The sequence below is a fragment of the Monodon monoceros genome, unplaced genomic scaffold (genome assembly GCF_005190385.1).
Source record: "Monodon monoceros isolate NGI ecotype Baffin Bay Population unplaced genomic scaffold, NGI_Narwhal_1 Super_Scaffold_1, whole genome shotgun sequence".
In the NCBI taxonomy this organism is placed as follows: Eukaryota; Metazoa; Chordata; class Mammalia; order Artiodactyla; family Monodontidae; genus Monodon; species Monodon monoceros.
In genome coordinates, this window is record NW_021703765.1 from 70,129,087 (window position 1) to 70,150,036 (window position 20,950).

Below are 20,950 nucleotides of genomic sequence, written 5' to 3' on the forward strand. Positions count from 1 at the left end.
AAGAAGATGTGAAAGCAAGGAAATCATTTGATTGGCTATTGCTTAAGGGGTTGCCTTGTTTGGGAACGCCTAGCTGGCTGTTGGTGATTGGTAAGTTTCATTTTCTCGGATTCAAGTGCATTGGCTCTGGCCTCGGTTTAGGTTGGCTTGCATAGGCTACGGAGGCGTCAGGGCCTCCGCAGTCTCACGGCCTCCTTTTCCAATTACTTTAACATTCTCATTTCAGAGACGAGGACACTGAGGCACGGAGTGATGAAGTGACCTGTCCAAGACCACATGACTAGCGTGGTGGAGGTTGCAGCAGAGGCCACACTGTTCAACCGGACATTATGCTGCATCCAGGAAAACAGAGAGTGGAATAAAGGGAGGAAGGAATGAAGGAGAGAGTAAATGAAGACAAGAATGGGAAAATGAAAAGGGCATGAATCAAAGAGCGGATGTTTTCATTTTTTTAACGGAATAGTTGATACATAAGATAATACACGTAACACCTGCGAGTTATAAAACACACTAAGAGAATGAACAGACTTGAACCCACCACTATCCTAAGACAATAGAAAGTTACCAATAACTCGTCCCTACTGACGCCAGCAGTTCTGCGAGCTGGCTGCACGTCGAAAGCACCTGGGGGGCTTAGACAACCACTGATACCCTCAGGGAGCTTCATGGGATTTGTCTGGAGTTTGGTTTGGACATCTGGATTTTTAAGAGCTCCCAAGATGATTCTCATGCGCAGCCAGGTTTGAGAACCACTGGCTTATAATCACCTCCCCTATCATATCCCTCTGATTTCCCCCCATCCTCACCTTTATCCTAAATTTGGTGTAGTGAATGGATTCTTTTCCTCTTTCCTTGCCTGTTTCCAGGACTAGCGACGTTTGCGATCGAGCTCCCGCCCATCACGCGGGGGCACCAGAGAAAAACACAGCCTTCTTTTTCCTCTCTGCGCGTCTAGTAATCGCGCTGCAGGAGGCTTGGCCCTCGCGGCGCTCCGTCGCCGACCCGTTGCCCCGGCAACGAGCGGGGAAACGGCCGGCGTAGGTGCAGTTCTGCCCGGAAGGGTTGCAGCGGGCCGTGCCGGGGTCGGTTGGGACATGCTGCAGCTCGGGCCGGGACAGCCTTCGAAGATTCCGGGGCGCAGAGAAACGTAAGTCGGGGGTTTGGGCTCGGCCGGGGGCCGGCTTTGGGGCCGGGACCCTCAGAGCCCCGCTGCAGTCGGCCCCGCGCTGGCGGGAAGCGCGTCCGCCGTCGCGGGACGCGATCGCAGGGAGCCCGGGGGTTCGGCTTCCCGTTCTCACTCAGCTCCCCGCGCGCTCTGGGTCCGACACTTTCCTCTGTAACCGCTTTTGTTACAGAGGGATGCGACTTTTTCAGGGAGCAGCCCAGCTTGTTGGTGGCAGATCCGGGACCGGAATCTTAAGTTTTCTGACTCCTGGTGCAAAGATTTATCCGCGGGCGGCTCACAGGGCAAGGAAAACAGTTTGTCAAGCCTGCCACAGTCTGAAGACAGATCATAAACTGGCAGCCTCAGGCTAAACTCGGCCCATAGACGCAGATCACTTTCCTTCGGGATCGGAGGACTCTGAGTTTGCTTATTCAACAGAAGCTCCTTAAGCATTGTCACAGCCAAGCACTGTGTAGACCTTGCACATAGGGCAGCTTTTGGACCAGGGGAAAAGGTGTCCGGAGTGAGACTGGTTCTGCTTTCGAGTCTCCAGCTGTGTCCCCAGATTGCTCCTTGACCCATGCAAATTCATTCCTCTCTCTGGGTGGTGGTTTCTCCATCCGTAAGATGAGGGATCTCCCTCCATGCTAATCCAGAACACTTCCAGATGTGACACCTGGATTGGGCCACTCTCTGCGGGTTGCCGAAGCCAGGGCATGTTGGCCCCAACAGGCAGCCTCTTGCAGTCTACAGAGCCCGGGCACTCATCTCAGACTAACATGAATTAGGATCCCAGCTCTTTTATAAATTTCCTCCACTTCCTGCTTTTGTAATCTTGAGCAAGTCATTTTACCTCTTTGAACTTAAGTTTTCTCACCTGCCAAAAAATGGGGCGATAGTAACAATGAAAAAGATCGTATATGTCAAGGGCTTGGCACACACAAGTATTCCTTAAATTATTATCTATGTTACCTTAGGCAGAGCATAAAAGTCCCCAGTGTGCTTGTCCAGCGTTGCCAGGACTGGTTCTCTGTCTCTGTCTGCAGTGCCCTTCATGATGTCTGGCTCACAGCCCGGTGCAGTCCACGCTTATTTAAGTAGATGATTTGCAGTCCTGATGACAAATCATTTTTAAAATACTGGTGCCTGGGGGCCTACACTAAGACTGTTTGATTTAACTAGTCTGGAGTGGGGCCCAGGCTCTACCAGGCGATTCCAGTGTTCAGCCAAGGGGTGAGGATCACGCATTAAAGGGATGAGAGGTTGCAGCAGGCTCATTTTCTTACCACTGCTGTTCTCCTCAGATGGCACTCCCCACGCTGCCCTCCTCCTGGTGCAGCCGGAGGCTCCCGGATCAGCAGGCTGCACGACAGCAACGCCGGGAGCAGGAGGCCCAGCTTCGGCAGCAGTGGGATCAGAACAGCCGCTACTTCAAGGTGTCTGACATCTGCAGCTCCAAACAGGCAGAATGGAGCTCCAAGGCCTCCTACCAGAGGAGGTAATTGTGTGGTGACTGCCATCGGTTAGGGTTGAGGGCCACTTGCTGTCAGGAGATGTGACCTTAAGGACCTGGGGGAGTGTGGCTGGACAGCATGGATTACCTGCACAGTGATGTCTTTCCAACTGGAAATTGAAAAAAAGATCATCAGTGAAGTAACAAATTCGCACTGAAAAAGATAAAATGAGAAATGTATGTAGAATGTGGAAGTCTCCTTCGTAACCCCATACCCCCAGGAGAGAACCACAATGAACTGTCTGGTGCATATCCTCCCATACTCTTCTCCATTTGTGTTTGTGTGTAAATATATATACACACATATACACCCATTTTCTGTAGAAATGCATGTAAAAACATTGAAGTTAAAAGCATAGGTTTTAGGGGCTTCCCTGGTGGCACAGTGGTTGAGAGTCTGCCTGCCGATGCAGGGGACACGGGTTCGTGCCCCGGTCCAGGAAGATCCCACATGCCGCGGAGCCCGTGAGCCACATGCCCGCTGAGCCTGCGCGTCCGGAGCCTGTGTTCCGCGACGGGAGAGGCCACAACAGTGAGAGGCCCACGTACCGCAAAAAAAATAGCATAGGTTTTGGAGTCAGACAGACCTAGATAGAAACCCTGACTGTGTCACTTGCTGTATGAATGAGCTCAGTTTCCTCATCAGTGAAGTGGGGCTAAAACAGAACCTACTTTATAGGATTTATGTGATGATTAATATAAAACCGTCCAGGTATGTAGTACCTGGTACACAGTAACTGCTCAAATAATATTAGCTGGTACCGTTAGCACGCGCATATATAAGCCCATTATACATTTTCTTCTTGCAAAAACAAGATTCTATTATGCGTAGTGGTTCTGTCACCTCTGTTCACTTTGGCTGGAAGAAACCTTCCCGGGTCACCACATTCTGTCTGCCTCAGCCTCTGTCACCCACACAACCAGCCACGTGTTCCCTGTGCGGCTGTAGCACATCTGGTTGATGGTGGCTCCTTCTTACCCAGCATGCACGCCTACCAGCGGGAGAAGATGAAGGAGGAGGGGAGGAAGCGTCTGGAGGCCCGACGGCAGAGACTCAGGCAGCTTCTGGCAGAGGAGCAGGACCTGCTGGCCAGAGAACTGGAGGAGCTGAGCCTGAGCATGAACTTGAGGGAAAGAAGAATCCGGGAGCAGCACAGGAATCTGAAGTCAGCCCGAGAGGAGCAAAGGAAACTGGTAAGTAGCTTTTTAGGAGGCTGCAGAGCGGGAGTCCCCAGCCTGTCAGTGATGCCACGTGGGGTCCCCTCGGGGGCTCTGACCTGTTGAGACGGCACTTCACTCCAGAGCCAGTCGGGAAAAGTGCTTACTCTGAGTTGTTCTTTATGTGTGTTTTCCATGAGTCATCTCTATTCTCTTTGGCCCCTTAATCATTACATCTGAGTCCTTTTTCTTTATTCTAGTTCTCTGGTCCCACAAAGGGCTGGGAGTGGTATATTTTATCTTCCAAAGTAGTCGTGTGCGATGGTGAGCCCCAGAACTCTGTTTTTAAGCCTGTTGTATATTTTGAAACAGATCTTTAGTATCTAGGACCCATCTGTAGCATCAGATTTGGGCCCCCTTTTGTCACCATTATAAGAGTCATTTGTCAGCACTGTGTGCTTCCAATCAGGTGTCTGGCTTCCAGCGCCGTGGGTGTGAGGCATGTGGGAGGTCTGAAGGGCAGGCACAGTGCCGGGTGCCAGTGGAGGAGCTCTTAGCCTGACCTGACTTCTATTGTGGGTTATCCAAAATGTGGACAGATTGGAAAAGTGACATCAGGCTTCCCTCTTTGTGTTTTCTTGACAGATTGCTGAACAGCTTTTGTATGAACACTGGAAAAAGAACAACCCCAAACTTCGAGAGGTGAAAACCAAGGAGATCCTTCTGTTGATTTGCCTAAGTAGATGAAGTCATGTTTCCCGTCTTGTTTTTAAGCTTGCATCTTGTGCTGGGGTGAAACAGAGATCACTCCAGCCACCTTGAAAAGAAGCCCCACACAGAAGATCTGGGTCATTCGGTTAACAGCTACAAGTGGCTGTGAGGTTGGGACGTCTGATAGGGAGGGGGGACCCCAAGGGCAGAGGCTGGGTAGGCAGAAGGGGCCACCTTGGACGGCCTCATATGGTCTTCCCCTGGAAGTGCTGGGGAGCACCTGCGTGATTTTAAGCAGGGGTGCAACAGGGTCCCAGCTGCATTTTGGGGAGCAGCAGCTTTGGCAGTAATGTCGAGGTGGGGGGGGAAGGGGTGATGTCAATTGAGGGGTTGCTGCCGCAGCCCAGGCAAGTAATGGTAAAGGTCAGAACTGGGGTGGCAGGAGAAAGGGGGACAAATCCACAGGCTTCGGGGCAAGGAGAGAGCGGGGCGTCTTGGCTGGGGTGACATCATTCAACAGAGATTGGGCTAGAGGGAGAGAATCCCATGAAGGATATAATTAATTAGTTTCAGTGTATAGTTTGTGTATCCACTTGGTGTGTTCACTTGTGTGCTCATAACTTCATGTAGAAATTGCCAGTCACAAGTACTAGAGCATCTGGCTGCTCTGCAGTGCTGTGCCGTTAGCGCTAAACCCGGGAGGACTCCTCTCCCCAGCCATTTGTAGATTTCAGTGGCTCCTCCAAAGTCACCTACTCAGATGTTTATTCAGAACATTCAAGTTAGTTGCAAAGGCTTACATGTGTGAGTTGAGGGAGAAATTTAAAACTTTTATAAACAATTTCCCAAACAAAAGCTTTTGGACAGTGGTACAATTCATTTTCTGATCCAAAAGATTGTTTAAACCCAAATCTCTTATTAATTACCCCAAATTTGTTGCATCTATTGATACAGGTAGTGCATGTTTTTACAGCTGCTCTTTTGCAGAGGGAGTACTGGGGAGCCAGGCCAAAGGTTGAGTCTGTTCCTCATCTAGCTTCTGCCCTGGGGCCTGGCAGGCTTTAGACCCGCCAGGGTGGCCTTTGAGATTAGATTTCCATTTCAGTGTCTGCTGACCTGTTCTGGCTCAGCCCCAAGGGTACTGGAAGAAAAGTTTATTACTTTTTTCCAATTCTTGACATGGTTTAGAATTGACTGGTCCTTTGGTTTTCTAATTGACTTGCAATCAGACTGTATATGTTGGGGTCACCATGCACTTACTTATAAGACACCTGGCCACATTCCAGGCCATGACACTGTACTCGGCAGTGAATATGTGTCCAATGAATCAGTTAGGAAGTTTATTCTCTGCCTTCTCGTCCTCAGATTGAATTGGAACTTCACAAGAAACATGTGATAAACTCTTGGGAAACACAGAAAGAGGAAAAAAAACAGGTGTGGTATGTGTTGGGAGACTGTCTCCATGTCTTTTTTTTTTTTTTTTTTGTGGTACGTGGGCCTCTCACTGTTGTGGCCTCTCCTGTGGTGGAGCACGGGCTCAGCGGCCATGCTCCGCGGCATGTGGGATCTTCCCGGACCAGGGCACGAACCCGTGTCCCCTGCATCAGCAGGCGGACTCTCAACCACTGCGCCACCAGGGAAGCCCTGTGTCCATGTCTTTGAATTTGTTTCTTGTTTTCAATGTTAATGACTCCAACACAGGAATAGACTTTTTCTCGGTTTACTTAACACATGTTAAAACTGAATGTTTGCTGCTCTTATGCAGACAAGAATCCCACGTGATCACTCCCAGGGGCAGAGTAAGACAAGGCATCCAGGGCTGGTTGATGGTAGACGCAACATGCATCCTTAAAGGTTGTTTCTGTTGCAGCACCCTCTTTTGATGTAATTTACGTCATAAAGTCTCAACCTTGGTTTATAGCAGCAACTCTGGAGATAAAAGTCCACACCTCCGTGGACCCATTGCTTCACCTCTGGGTTCATTTTGTAAAGTGTTTTGTTGACTTGTGGAAGGGAAGGAACCCTGGTGTTCTTGAGCCCCTCCTCTGTACCAGGCACTGTGCTGAGAGCCTCCCCAGCTTCGTCTCTGAGGGCAGCACCACTCCCATGGTTCCCACAGTGAGAATCGAGCCCAGGAAGATGCACCTTTGCCTGGGCCACACAGCTGATAAGTGCGTGGCCTCCTCGGGTACAGACGTGTTGGAATGAGGAACGGGCCCTGAGGCCTGCTGACCGGTGGTGGGGAGCAGGGTCTTTGCCAGCTCCATGCTACAGATACTCACCCCCAGGTCCCTTTGGCTCCATGCAGCAAGAAGCCGCCGAAGAGGAAAAGGAAAAACGGTATGAAAATGAATATGAAACGGCCCGACGGGAAGCGCTGGAACGGATGAAAGCAGAAGAGGAGAGGAGGCAACTAGAGGGTAAACTGCAGGCAGACGCGCTGCGCCAGCAGATGGAGGAGCTGAAGGTGAAGGAGATGGAGGTGAGGGCAAGCCCCGGTGCCAGGGCCTCCTCGCTCGTAGCTCCTTCTTGTTAGGAAACGGGCATTTAAAAAGCTGCGCTAAACAGAGACCATATCCGGGGGGGCGATTCTAAGAAGGGAAACAACGCTGGGCTCTCCTTCTGACATGTGCTCCCACCTGTGGTTCTTTCTGTGCCCAGATTCTAGAGTGTCAACCGTCAGGAGATAACACGCGTCCCCTCCGACGTGTGTAGAGAGGCCTGCTGTCCGAGAGCCTCCTGAGTACTTGGATTTCAAGTGCTCTTAGTAGACTTGACTTAGTCTGATGATCCAGCACACAGCTCTCGTGGGAGACTAGCAGTTTGGGGGTCTCAAGGCACAAACCATGAGGATCTTTGGTCCTGGAAGCTGTTTTGAGAATACTGTGCACAGTTGCTCTGAGGGGCTGGATCTTCTCATGCAGGCGAGGGGAGCACTCTCCCCTTCCCCAGGACAGAATGATTCAAGAACTAGATCCTTTGTGCCCACTACGTATTCTAAGTGCCGAGCACTGGGCTGGCTGCTAGGGATACAGCTGGGAGCTGTATCGGGTCAGGGAGACAGATGTTTAGTTACAACAGGCTTGGAAAGTGCAGGGCCCTGTGGGAGCACGGGGCAGGGGTTCATCCTTGTTGGCAGGGTTGGGAAGGCCCAGCAAGATGAATGAGTGAGCTGGGCCAAGGGGCTCAGAGCCCCGGAGGTGGAAGGGGATCCTGGCACCAGGTGGCCAGGCCACCCTTGTTGTGTGGTGTCTGCTGAGGGATGAAGGAACTCTGATTCTCATTCACTTACCTGGGTTTACTGTCTTGTACCCATAGGCCACCAAACTAAAGAAGGAGCAGGAGAATCTGCTGAAGCAGCGCTGGGAGCTGGAGAGGCTGGAGGAAGAGCGGAAGCAGATGGCAGCCTTGTGGCAGAAGGCGGAGCTGGGGTGCGTGTGAGAAGGACTCCCAACCCCTCGCCTGCCTTCCCCAAGCGGGCGAGCCTCTCACTTTCTCAGACGTGCAGTGGTAACCCTGAAACCGAACAGGATACAATCTGCAGAAAGCAGCTGTCTAACCTCTGCTTAATTCTTTAGGAAACACTGAAGGCAACCCATATTTTCTCATTTCTAGACGCTTTTTGAGACATCAGTATAACGTGCAGCTCAACAGACGTACACAGCAGATCCAAGAGGAACTGGTAAATCTGAAGGGACAGCCTGGCGTTTCTTTCACTTTCTTTTGAAAAGCATGTTTTCCATTGCTTAGTAATGGGTGCGTTCTCATAAGAAAACACCAGGTGAGATCCCCCCTTGACCAGCAGCCCCCGCAATCCCTGCCCCTCCCAGAGGCGTCTGTTTGGGTGTACATCTTTCTAGATATGCAGTTGACCCCTGAACCACGTGGGGGTTAGGGGTGCTGACACCCACGGAGTTGAAAACCCATGTACTGCTCTCTCTGCCTCAAAAACGAATTGATAAATGACCCACTGAAGGGCAGGAAGCTAAAACAGTTTGGTTAGAATCAGGACTCAAACCCTAGTTCATTTCAGTCTACCTACTGTACTCTCTAGTCAAACACTTTTCCCACACTTAGTTAATTTAAAGATCTGTAAAATAAAAATACTAGTATATTTATTGAAAAAAATCTGTGTGTAAGTGGACTCACACAGTTCAAACCCGTGTTGTTCAGGAATCAACTGTATTTAAATGCACACACACACAGGGAAGTGGTGAGTTTGGGGGGTTTTCAGTTTCATTTTAAATGTACTTGAAGTGGCATTGCACAGCATAGTACCTAAGAGTACACCTCAGGCTTCCAGACCCGTGTTCTTAGACTGAGCTTGTTCTTTTTGACTAGCTGCTCGGTATTCCTTGCAAGTATTTTGATGGGCTCCCTCACTGAGACCAGACAGGAGAGTTGCTTTCCCACCCCAGTCGGCTTTCCTCTTACGGAACAGCTGCAGTGAGCACTTTGTGCATATATCTCTGTGCATTTGTGTCTCTGTAGCTTATATCCTGTGAAGTGGAATTGCTGGCAAATTGTGTTCTAAAAAGCTGTGCTACCAGATGTGTCCGAGGGCAGAGATGTGTGTGTGGTGGCAGAGGGTCTCTCCCTGTGGGCAGAGAAAAGCTCCTGGGCCTCTGTGGCGTCTAAATCATCCCTACGTGATCACACCCTGCCTGCTCTGGAAACAGCCCATGTCTTCCCAGAACGCCTGCTTTCAGTGCCGAGGGGCTGGCAGAGCTGAGGCTGTTGCTACTGCAGGGCTGGGCACCGCGCCCACTGCGCTTCCTCGTCCTTCCTCTAGGAGGCAGACAGGCGCATCCTGCAGGCGCTGCTGGAGGAGGAGGACGAGAACCGGCGTGTGCACCTGGCCCGGAGGGAGCAGGCCCAGGCCGATGTGGCCTGGATGAAGCGGGTCATCGAGGAGCAGCTGCAACTGGAGAGGGCGCGGGAGGCGGAGCTGCAGATGCTGTTGAGGTGAGAGGTGGCATCCCGGCCTCTACTTGCACCTCGATCCCCGCAGGTCAGCAGGTCGCTGTGAGGGTTGTCTGCTGTTGATGAAACTCCCATCCTTGTTCCTCTGTCCATCATTCGTGAGGAGCACATCTTTGCTAGTGGACCTGGCTTGTGGGGTGTTTCCCTCGGGTTATTTAATGTGGAAGCCGTTAGGGTTTAGAGTAAGGATCTGTTCATCTGAGATCTTAGAAACTTGAAAGGAAATGGTTATAAATTATGGAGACATTGAATGCTTCTTAGGTCTATATGAATGGGTCTGGATCCTAAAACTTAATCTGGTAGATTGAAGTACTGGAATAACAGGTAACACTTACTGAGCACTTACCGTGCGCCAGACACTGTGCTAAGTGCTTTACGGTCCTCCTTCTGTTTAATCCTGACATCCAGCCCAGTGCTGGGGTCACAGAGTACTTGGGTCACGGGGAGTCGAGGCAGTCACTCACTTGCCCCAGGCCACAGGGCGAGCTAGAGTGACCGCAGGAACATGGTGACAGAGCTCAGGCACCGGCGTGCCCCTCCTCTTCTCCAGCCCCGATGGTTTCATTCACTTCAGTGTTTAAATGTCCTGGATGCACGTCTTCACCAGTGCTTTTTGTAAGGAGATGGAGGGTTAAAAAAAGGAACTTAAAGTACTTATGATAGTAATACTTTCTGTGAAGTTGTCCTTCCCTGTAATCTGCTGGAAGTTTATTTGGAGGTCGGCTGCACAGAAGGTGTGTGCTACCTGGTGCCTTGGAGCCCTGTTGGTTCTCTTCTACCACCGGTGGTGGTAAGGATCCAGCTGTCATCCTCTCCGTGTCTCCCTAGGGAGGAGGCTAAGGAAATGTGGGAAAAGAGAGAGGCAGAGTGGGCCCGCGAGAGGAGTGCTCGAGACCGGCTGATGAGCGAGGTAATCCGGGAGTGGGCTCAGGTGGCCGGGCGGGTGTCGGGTTGGTGACCACGTGCTGACCCTGCCAAATGTTCTGGGAACAGAGTCCCCTCTGGGCATTTTCAGTGGACTTTCAATATCATTATAAAAGTAATATACGCTTACTAGGAAAAAATTCAGTACAGAAAAGTAAAAAGTAAAAAAACAGTCACTATCTACACAGCCACTATTTATTTCCTTCTACGCTTCTGTTTCTATGGATAATGTTTTTTCTACATACTATACTGAGCTATTTGATTTCAATCATTTTATTATACTATTATATCTTCTTTGTAAATGTCATTTTGATGGCTGTGTAATATATCTTGTGGGTATAGTTTGTTTTTCCGTTTCCTTTTGTGGATCCATTTTTTTTCTGATTTTGAGCTGTTATATATTACTGCAGTGAACATCTTGGTGCAGAAGCCTTTTCCACATTTAGGATTTTTTTTCTTGGAGTGCAAAACCAGAAGTAGACTAAGGAACATGACTGTTTTATTTGTCATATATAAGTAGTGCATTATAAGACACACCCCAATTCAAAGGAAATCTTTTGGGGGAAAAAAGGTCTTTATTATCCATGTATTGGAAGTTATCTTAAAGTGGTTTAAAATGGAAATTATATTCTGTGCATGCCAGCATGCTACATTTTAGAACCCATGGGAAATCCGGTCTCAACTGGTGCTTTTTCACTTTTGTGAATACCAGATACTCTCCAGCATCTTTTTATTTTTTTTCCCCCATTTAAAATGTTCCTCCTCATTGTGGCCACTTTACATGTCCCCCCACAGAGAGCATGACTGTTGGGTATGGCAGGTGGCTTCCTGCTGTTCCTGGTTGCCAAGTCCTGACCATCATGTGGACATAATCCTGCTCTGGCCAAGAATCAAACACAGCAGGTTTCTGCTGCTTTGAGCAGTAAATTTAAATCCACAAGGTTGGTGGGATGACCCAGACTCTGCCTCTGGCCATCTACATGGCTTGTGATTTCTTACTTTTTCTAGAACTCACTGATAGGGAGTGAGAGCCACCTTGTTGCTATGTGTCTGTGCCCTGGGGACGGAGCTCCATCCCTGCCTGCTTTGATCTCTTTGGTGCTCGGCTGTCTCCATACGCACAGTCCACGTGCACTCTGTGTGCGATGGAGACGTGTGGGAAACGTGGCCGATTGTTTGGACCGATCCCGCAGTCTGGGCTTGCCTTCATCCTGGTGTATTTGGGCCTGAGGCTGAGGATTAGGCTGGGTCTGGTCTCCATGTAGCTGCAGCTGCAGACTGTCCACGGCTGGTAGAACAGGCATCTGTTAAAGTCTAACCAAAATCTTCCCTCTTCCTTTCCGCTGAGGATAGGTTCTGACAGGAAGACAAAAACAAATACAGGAAAAGATTGAACAGAACCGACGGGAGCAAGAGGAATCCCTGAGACACAGAGAGCAACTTATTCGAGATCTTGAGGAGGCCAGAGAGTCAGCTCATCGTGAGAAAAAGGAGAGCGAAGAACTGAAATCAGCCAGGAAGCAGGAGCTGGAAGCCCAGGTGGGGCTGAGCCCTGGGATGAACGCACGGGCAGCAGGCCCTGCTGAGGTTCCTGCACCATCATGGCACAGGGTTCAGGGACCCTTGACTTATTTCCACAGCCTGGCCTGGACCTTGTCCAGGAAGCCCACGTTTGGGAGCTCAGAGCATCCCTTTTCATTTCCCGCTGGAACCCTGACCCTCCTGGTTGTAGCTCCAGCCCCGCTCCGGGTCCTCTGTCTCCTGTGGAAACAAGGCTGCTGTTACCGTTCCTTGCCTCTTTCCTGGCTGCATCTGCAAGCACCTGGCTCACTGGCCACAAGTCTCTTTTTATTCAATTCAGTACCTAATAGTTAACACAGAAGGGTCTTCCCAACACGTGGCTACGTCCAGAGCTTTTTACAAGGTGCATTTTACCACACACATAACCTCTCCAGTACCATGGTACCATTCAGTACCATGAATGTCCTTCCCATGAGGGCACTGCCACCACTAGTGCTGAGCGCTGATGCTCCAGCGGGGGGACCTGAGCCTCTCCCTCTGGATCAGAGGCAGGGTTCTGCCCTGTGGCCCGTCCCAGGTGACTTTGCTCTCGGTGGCCAGGTTGCAGAGCGCCAGCTGCAGGCGTGGGAAGCGGACCAGCAGGAAGAGGAGGAGGAAGAAGAGGCGAGGCAGGCAGAGCAGCTCACAGACGCCCTGCTGCGGCAGGAGGCGAAGATGATGGCCGAGCAGGGCTACCGGCCCAAGGTAGGGAGCGCAGCGGACGGCGCTACTGCTGTGCTGCGCAGCCTGGCCCTGCTCTCCCAGGCTGGCTCACAGCCCAGGGCGCAGGGCTGCTTCCCAGCAGCTCAGATTCTTCCTTGCTCCTCTTCTTGTGTGTTTCTTCCTTTCTCGACTGGTAGGGAACCTTGACACAGCGTCTGTTTCAGTCCTTCATTGGGCCTCAAACAGCCCTTGTGGCGACTTTGCTGTGGCTCCTGCCGCTGCAGCCCAAGGACTGAGGTCCTGACTGCTAAGCTGCGTGCCTGGCCACTCTGTTCGGGATAGAGAACAATCCAAGAAGAGCTTTGCCGTGGCTGGTGAGAGGTGAAGGCACAGTGGTGCTGGGTCCTAACTGTCCAGACAGCAGAGCCCAGCTGACCGGGGTGACCAGGGGCTTGTTTCCCTTCCTCTCCTGCCCTCAGCACCTGCGGTTGCCCCCTCCCTATCATCTGATCCTCTCCTTCCTTCTTTCCCTGCCTCACGAACTACTTGAGTGACCCCCGATGCGAGGCATCGGGGGATCACAGACAAGCAGAGGCCGTCACCCCTGCTTCAAGGGAGCTGATGACTAAAGCACCCAGGAACTGACTGAGGGCTCAGCAGGCGTGTCGCCTTTGTCCCTCGTTTAGCAGGGCCACTCTGGCGTTCTAACAGAGAGGCCAGCTCCTCTGTGGTCAGAAACTCCGGGAAGCTGATGAAACAGCAGATACCACACCTGCTGCAGAACGTCAGTGTCCTAACTGGCCAGGGATCTCAAGGCGCAGGGAACAGCATTTTCTAAACTTACTCCATCATGGATCAGTGAGTGTCTCAGATCGAGGTGTCAAAGAGCCACGTGAAATGTTACTTAGGGCTGGTACTTAAAAAAAAAAAAGAGGGCCTCATTTAGGGCCTAGGGTCAAAGACTTTTCAGCTCTAAATGAAAATAGCCATTTATACTGTGCTTGTAGCTCTTTCTTAAAATGAGATTAATTTCCAGCGCTCCAGAGACTGCTGACCTAATCAGTCTTATGTTTTCTTTCTCTTCTCAGCCTTATGGACATCCCAGAATCGCTTGGAACTGACTCTGTTGATACTGTAAGCACAGACAGCAAGGTTGGTGAGGCCTCTGACATGCAGCTGCCAGACCGTCTTACGTGTTCTGTTCCAGCGTTCGGGTCACTGTAAAATAGTTCAGCGAGCCTGTTCAGTTCCACAATTAAACAGAGAGAGGATCTGGCCAGACTTTAAGCTGTGATGGATTTGCAGCATGCAGCAGGAGGCCCTTTCCTGCCTTTCTTATCCTAGAAAGGGGCTTCACAGTTAACACATTGACAGTGCTGTCACAGTCTTGTAATATGTTGATAAATAATGTAGATTCTAAGTCAATGCTAGGAGTTACACGTTGTGTTCCACGACAGGATACATGGTTTCCTGTTGTCTCACCCCTAATTGTCAACCTCCAGTGAGGACTCCAGCTAGAGATAGAGAAATTTTTCAGTTTTTAAAATTGCCATTTAAATTTAACTCTTCTATTGAAAACAAATTTGTGGGTCTTGGTACAGTTTATTAATTTCAGGATTTATTAATTTAGTTGTCCCAAAAGGATCACGTCCTGTTTTATGGAAGAAAAGAACTATGAACCCTGAGACAGTCTGATGTCGTCCATGGATGCTTTCTAAAAAGGTGGTGATAAATGAGTCTTTCCTCCTTAAAGAAGCATTTTGGTAGAATTCCCATAGAGCATTGCATGGGGGCAGGGGGCGATGATCCCAATGTATATGTAACTGAGCCTCAAAAAGGGACCTCAGAGGGGCTTCCCTGGTGGTGCAGTGGTTGAGAGTCTGCCTGCCGATGCAGGGGACATGGGTTTGTGCCCCGGTCCGGGAAGATCCCACGTGCTGCAGAGCAGCTAGGCCCGTGAGCCATGGCCGCAGAGCCTGTGCGTCCGGAGCCTGTGCTCCGCAATGGGAGAGGCCACAGCAGTGAGAGGCCCGCGTACCGCAAAAAAAAAGAAAAAAAAAGGGGGACCTCAGAAGGTCACCTGGTTGGCTAACCTTTTGGCATGACACCTTGGACCTCTAGTGTCTTGGGAAGGGCTCAGCTGTATGCAGGCTTCTGGGATTTATGTGCCCAGAGGAAGGGGCACTGAACCTGAAAAAACGAAATCAGACTCAACCACAGATCGGCCAAAAATCTGTCTTCCCACTGTTCTATCAATGAGACATAGTCCTAGATTTATCTCTATAAATAGCTGTAAGTTCCTTGCAGCAATAATCGTATTTTTATGACTTGTATTTTTTTCATGTTCCTCCTCTGAGGTTTCAGTTTTCATTACATTGTGTTCAAGATTCCATATCTCAGTAAATTACAGCTAATTACAGGGCTGGGTTCCAGGTTATTAAAACAGAGTTTATTAAAAAATCCCGAGTCTAAGGGCTGCATTGCCTTTCACTTCCATTGTGCTGTAAAAACAAATTGAGCTGCGAACTGCATCCTTAATCTGTGTTTCACTTTCTTGTCTTACATTTCTTTGGATATGATCCCCTGAGCGCCACTTTCATTATGTGTGCTCATATTTACTTCCCTTCTTTCAGGTGTTCATTAGTTGTGAAATAAAGTTCTGGTTTGACAGCATTGCTTCCAAGCTTTGTCATTGTTGCTTTTATTAATTGCTGCAAAGTGGGTTGTATAGAATGATAGGTTTTTTTTGTTTTTGTTTTTGTTTTTTTGTTTGTTTTTTTGTGGTACGCGGGCCTCTCACCGTTGTGGCCTCTCCTGCTGCGGAGCACAGGCTCCGGACGCACAGGCTCAGCGGCCATGGCTCATGGGCCTAGCCGCTCCGCGGCATGTGGGATCCTCCCGGACCGGGGCATGAACCCACGTCCCCTGCATCAGCAGGTGGTCTCTCAACCACTGTGCCACCAGGGAAGCCCAGAATGATAGGTTTTTACTGATTTAATCCACATCTCTTACAGGTTTGAATATTTTCTATGGTCACATTTTCTAGGTTATATTCATTTTTCTTGTGAAAGTGGTATTGTCTCTCATTTCTATTGGAGCCTCTTCTAAGTAAACTACAGGGAATTATTAGCAGTCATACACTGTCCAAGCTCCAGGACAGAATCGATGTGGACAGAATTTTTTTTTTTCTGCCATGCCACGCAGCTTGTGGGATCTTAGTTCCCCAACCAGGGATTGAACCTGGGCCCTCAGCAGTGAAAGCGCAGAATCCTAATCACTGGACCACCAGGGAATTTCCCCAGATTATCTGTTTTTTTGGCCACGCTGCATGGCTTGCAGGTTTACTGAATATTTTTTATTTCTTTGAGTTTTTTGTTTTTGAAGCCTGGCAGGAATCTTATTAGCATTAAAAATTACATTATACTGGTTCTATACCCTAATATATTTAACTGTTTCCTCTCTAAACTGGGCCTCAATATTTGTTTCCAGATTTAGAGATTCCACTGTCTTACTGTTTCTGGCATAGCACATACTCTTCTTAGCTCTTATCTGTTGATTGTGTTGTAGCTATATACATACACATATATTGGTTTTATTGTTTTAAGCACCTTTTTCTACTTACTGTAAAATTAATAATTTATAGATCATTCTATAGCAGATTCTTCTACAAGGTTCAATTCCTTTAGAACAGATGGTGTTGAAGCCATTACTAACATGTTCTGTGTGTAAACGATTCTCACTCTTTTTGCTCCCTCAGCACATATCCTGTTTAGGGTGGATGCTCTGCGAGGCCTGGGGAAGTTAAAAAGCTGAACAAGAACAGGCACAGGAATCAAACAAGTGCATGGATAAGGAGTCACTGGCAGGCACAGAGCCAGTTGTAACTCGTGGGACTGAAGGAACCATGTGTGCCATAAATATATTCAGTATATCCACATTTCCTTATGAATATAATGAATATTTTTTCACAATCTGGGTTTTTAGGTAATTTTCAGTCTTCATAAAATATAAAGCATCATTATAATGCCTTCAAAAGCATTAACGTCAGCAGTGCCTGCTGACCTTGCCGAACTTCAGCCGTGAAGCCACATGGAATTTTATTTTATGGAGTTTGACATTGTCATGTCTTCATTTTAGAGGGTTTTTTACTTTCTGACTTAATGTTATGATTACTCAGAAGTTCTAAAAGGTAGAAAAAAACAATCTACCTCAAAGGATATAAGCATGTGATTTTTTTTTTTTTTTTTTTTGCGGTACGCGGGCCTCTCACTGCTGTGGCCTCTCCCGTTGCGGAGCACAGGCTCCGGACGCGCAGGTTCAGCGGCCATGGCTCACGGGCCCAGCCGCTCCGCGGCATGTGGGATCTTCCCGGACCGGGGCACAAACCCGCGTCCCCTGCATTGGCAGGCAGACTCTCAACCACTGCGCCACCAGGGAAGCCCAGCATGTGATTTTTTAAGTTAATTTTTTATTAAGACTTTATACATAAGTATTTCATTTTTGGGGTGCTAATATAAATGGTATTAATGATGGTATTATTATTTATTCATTCTCATTTGGCTTCTAATTTTTTTCTTTTAAAAATGGTGTTTCTTGGACTTCCCTGGCAGTCCAGTGGCTAAGACTCAGTGCTTCCAGTGCAGGGGGCACGGGTTCACTCCCTGGTCGGGGAACTAAGATCCCACATGTGGTGTGGCAAGGCCAGAAAGTAAATAAATAAATAAAAATAAAAATAGTGTTTCTATAAACATATGGACACATAACTAACGTTGCACACATTCAAGATTATCTCTGGCTAGAAGAACTATTTCAGCCTTACAGTGATGATGATGGGAAAGCCTTGTTTTATGTTGTGACACTGTCCTTGTAGGGCTTTGGCACTCTTTTTCTCATTTTGGTTATTAGCTGACCTAAAAGACTTCTCTTTTGCTCATTTTTTTCCCCCTAAACACCCAATCCTCCATTTCTATGCAGAAACAATTATGGTAGAGAACATTGCCGTGTTGAGAGTTCCCCATGTGTTGCGATTAACCAAGCCGTGTGGCACTGTCATTCATGCTGCTGACTTGTCACTCCTGAGACAAACTGAACAGCCTGGCTTACAGTTACCATACACATTCTTGACGATACAAGCGGGGTTCTTTGGGCACCTGTGCAGAGTTACTTTGGCCTCTGCCAGCCTTTCAGGCCCAGGCACCACACAGGCCCTTCCTACATGATGTGAGCCAGGTCCCTGGCATCCAATGCCATGTACACATCGATAACTCCTGGATCTGTATCTCTGGTCCTGACTCCTATATCTGCTAGCGCTCTGACATCTCCACTCTATGTCCCAAAGATGCCTCAAACTCAGCACAAGAATAATCAAAAGATCTCTCCTGAACTCCCATCATTAAACGAAACAACAGCAACAGCCATCTGGCCCTCCTGCAGCGTTCTCAGATAAGTGAATGGCACCACCATCCACCTGCCCGCTGCAGGAGCCATACCCCAGGGCACTGAGTCCTGCTACTTTAACCTGAAATCTCTGAGTCCATCCACTTTGCTCCCTCTCACCACCATCTATCTTTCATCCCTACCACTGACTTCTGCCTGAAGTCACCCATCCACCTCACTTTTCTCTCCATCCTGCAGATCTTTTACAAACACACACCTGAAATGAAAATCTTCCACTGTCTTCAATGGTGTCCCTCTGCATTTAGGACCAAGACCCAAATCCTCCCCTAGCCTACCAGGCCCCATAGTGGCTAGCCCTCCAGGAGCCCTCCCTAAATGCACCAAGCTGCCCCCTGGCCCAGGAACATAAGTAACAATCAGACTGGAACAAAGATGTTCCTCACAGCATTAGTTAGAATAGCAAAAACTGATAACCTATATGTCCAACACGAGGAGGCTGTTTGAGTTTGGGGTATTATACAGTGAATTAAAATGAAATGGAATGCTTAAAATTTTCTGAAAATTCTGGAGAAATGTTCACGCTGTGTTAAAAAGCTGATCAAAAGCAATAGCTACGTAACTTCATTTTTAAGGAAACATAATATTACTTTGTGGGTATTTCTCAAAGTTGGGATAATGGGTATTTCTCATTTTGGGTGCTTTTCTATATTTTCCACAGAGAACATTTATAACCTTTGAAATGAGGGGAAAATGTTATTTAAAAAACAAAGAAAAAGGCAAATACTAGATAATTAACAAAACTACAAGATAAACCCAAACTAAATAACCCCGCCTCTATTCCTTAAGGAGGTATTTCCTACCCTCTGGCAGGAAAAATTAAGGACCCATTTCCAAATATGGGTGTGGAAGGTTTCTGGTCAGGACACAGTCCTACGGTTGGTTCTGGGGCCCCTCCCCATGACCTTGGTCTCTGAACAACTTGGATGGGTATTACGCTGAGTGAAAAAGCCAATCTCAAAAGGTCACATGCTATATGGTTCCACATATATAACATTTTTGAAAGGAGAAAATGAGGGAGAACAGATTCATGGTTGCCAGGAGACAGGTATGACTCAAGGGGCAGCAGGAGGGAGGTGTCTGGTGATGCATCTTCATCTGTGTGGGTTCTGTATCTTCATGTGGTGACAGGAACCTACTTGCGTGGTAAAATGGCAAGAACTACACACACACAAATGTGTCTAAAACCTATGATATCTGAATGAGGTCTGTGATTGCACCAAAAGCAGTGTCCTGATTTTGATATTGTACTATAGTTATGTAAGATGTCACCACTGGGGGAAGCTGAGTGAAGGGCACAGGGTACAGTTTTTGCAATTATTTTGTGGGTCTACGATTATATCAAAATAAAACATAATAGTAATCTGGTGTAGGGAAGGTTTCTTAAGACCCAAGGCACACTAACCATAAGGAAAGGATTGATAAATCTGACTACATTAAAAAAGCTTATCTTCAAAAGACACCTGAGAGGGAGGCATGCCCACAGAATGGGCAAGGATGTTTGCAACACAGATAGCAACAAAATGTTTAGAACATTAAAAAAAAAGAAAACCCTCCTATGAATAATTTAAAAAGAAAAAAAACAGCACCTAATGAAAAATAGGTAAACACTCAAACAGGCACTTCACCAAACAGGAAATCTAAATGGCTATGATAAACATGGAAAAGCACGCAGCTGAATTATAGATCAGGAAGTGCGAATTCAAACCACTAGATACAAGCCCACTGGACTGGCGACATTAAAACTGCTTATTACACCACTGTTGATGAAGATGTAGAACAAGGGGAAATCTCATTTGCCGCTGGTACAACCCTTTGGAAGACAGCATGGAAACATGTTACAGTTTGGAGATGCACATCTCTATGACCCAGGAGTCCCACGCCTAGGTATACATATACCCTACAGAAACATACAATACATGTACCAGAAGATATATTTTTCAAAGCAGTATTTTTCATAAGAGCCAAAAACTAAACTCAAACGTCCATCCATAAAATACTAGATAGATAAATCATGGTGTATACGTTCAGTGAAGACTGCACAACATGGGGAATGTTACTAAATAGAGCTACACACGCACGTTGACCTAGATGAATCTCAATGTGAAGGAAGAAAAGCATACATCAGTGGCTCCGGTTACAAGTTTGAAAACAGGCAAAAGAAAGCTCTTACTTAAAAAGGGGTACCCACAGGTGTTCAACCAAAAGCAAGGAAGCAATTAGCACTAAAGTCTGGGGAAGGAAGGACCCATGGTGCCTTCTAATGCAAAGGCAATGCTCTTGTTTCTTGACCTGGTGGCAGAGACACAGGGGGCCACATTATAATTCTGCATGGATGCATTAGACATATTTCTGTACATAAGAGTCCAGGTTGGGGGAGGTAGGGTGAACAGAATGGAGGGGGAAGGGCAGAGGCTGTGGCCCAGGCTGGCCCGGGTTCCTGTCCTGATGCCCCACCACTTAGGGGCCAGGTGACCCCTCTTTGGGCCAGTTCTTCTTCATCCATGAAAAGTGGAGAATGGGGATGTGAGGATGGGTAAGATAGATACCGAAACCACCAAGCTCAAATGGACCTATTTTTCCTGCCAAGAGGATCCCTGCCTCCTCCCCTGCCCAGTAAACAACCTGCCAGTGGTGGAAGCACCCTCATCTCTGCTGCTGGACTCTGGCAGGATTTCCACCTTGCTTGAATAGTTAGAAGCAGGCCGTATAGGCTGCGCTCCTCCACTGAGCCAGCTTCCTCCCTCCCTCCCTGGGTGCAGGGAGTCCCATCCAGTCCCCTGGAGGGAGCCCCCCTGGCTTCCAGCAGCAGGCACAGG

The 20,950-nt window shown here is 48.3% G+C and overlaps 2 protein-coding genes across 21 annotated transcripts in view; one reads left to right on the plus strand and one right to left on the minus strand.

Annotated features, from left to right (window-relative positions):
• The first annotated feature begins 1,007 nt into the window (after positions 1–1,007).
• On the plus strand, positions 1,008–17,018 carry TCHP (trichoplein keratin filament binding). 4 transcript variants are annotated; one of them, XR_003794551.1, is made up of 15 exons: positions 1,008–1,147; positions 2,470–2,663; positions 3,662–3,872; positions 4,482–4,538; positions 5,913–5,981; positions 6,856–7,029; positions 7,866–7,978; positions 8,163–8,229; positions 9,340–9,512; positions 10,359–10,440; positions 11,808–11,993; positions 12,576–12,719; positions 13,766–13,829; positions 14,308–14,399; positions 16,435–17,018. XR_003794551.1 is itself a non-coding variant. In XM_029229906.1 (13 exons), the coding sequence occupies exons 2-13, from the start codon at positions 2,470–2,472 to the stop codon at positions 13,796–13,798; spliced, it is 1,503 nt and encodes a 500-aa protein (XP_029085739.1). In that variant the 5' UTR covers positions 1,008–1,147; the 3' UTR covers positions 13,799–15,522. The 4 variants fall into 4 exon arrangements, 2 of the variants coding, with proteins under 2 accessions (XP_029085739.1, XP_029085727.1); XR_003794548.1 differs by having other exon boundaries at positions 12,576–14,399; XM_029229906.1 differs by lacking the exon at positions 16,435–17,018 and having other exon boundaries at positions 13,766–15,522.
• The window catches only part of GIT2 (GIT ArfGAP 2), a 62,796-nt gene continuing 52,516 nt past the window's right edge, over positions 10,671–20,950 (minus strand). For all 17 annotated transcript variants that reach the window (XM_029229866.1, XM_029229807.1, XM_029229780.1 and 14 more), the window contains one exon: positions 10,671–11,810. The gene's annotated coding sequence lies outside the window, so the exon portion shown is untranslated. The remainder of the gene's footprint in view (positions 11,811–20,950) is intronic.

What these genes read in the sequence shown, in the direction of transcription:
- TCHP (XM_029229894.1), top strand. Translation starts at nt 2,470, where the DNA reads ATGGCACTCCCCACGCTGCCCTCCTCCTGGTGCAGCCGGAGGCTCCCG. An exon ending in TGAAGGTGAAGGAGATGGAG is followed by an intron (nt 7,030 to 7,865) that starts GTGAGGGCAAGC and finishes TTGTACCCATAG; the next exon opens with GCCACCAAACTAAAGAAGGA. An exon ending in TGGCAGAAGGCGGAGCTGGG is followed by an intron (nt 7,979 to 8,162) that starts GTGCGTGTGAGA and finishes TCTCATTTCTAG; the next exon opens with ACGCTTTTTGAGACATCAGT.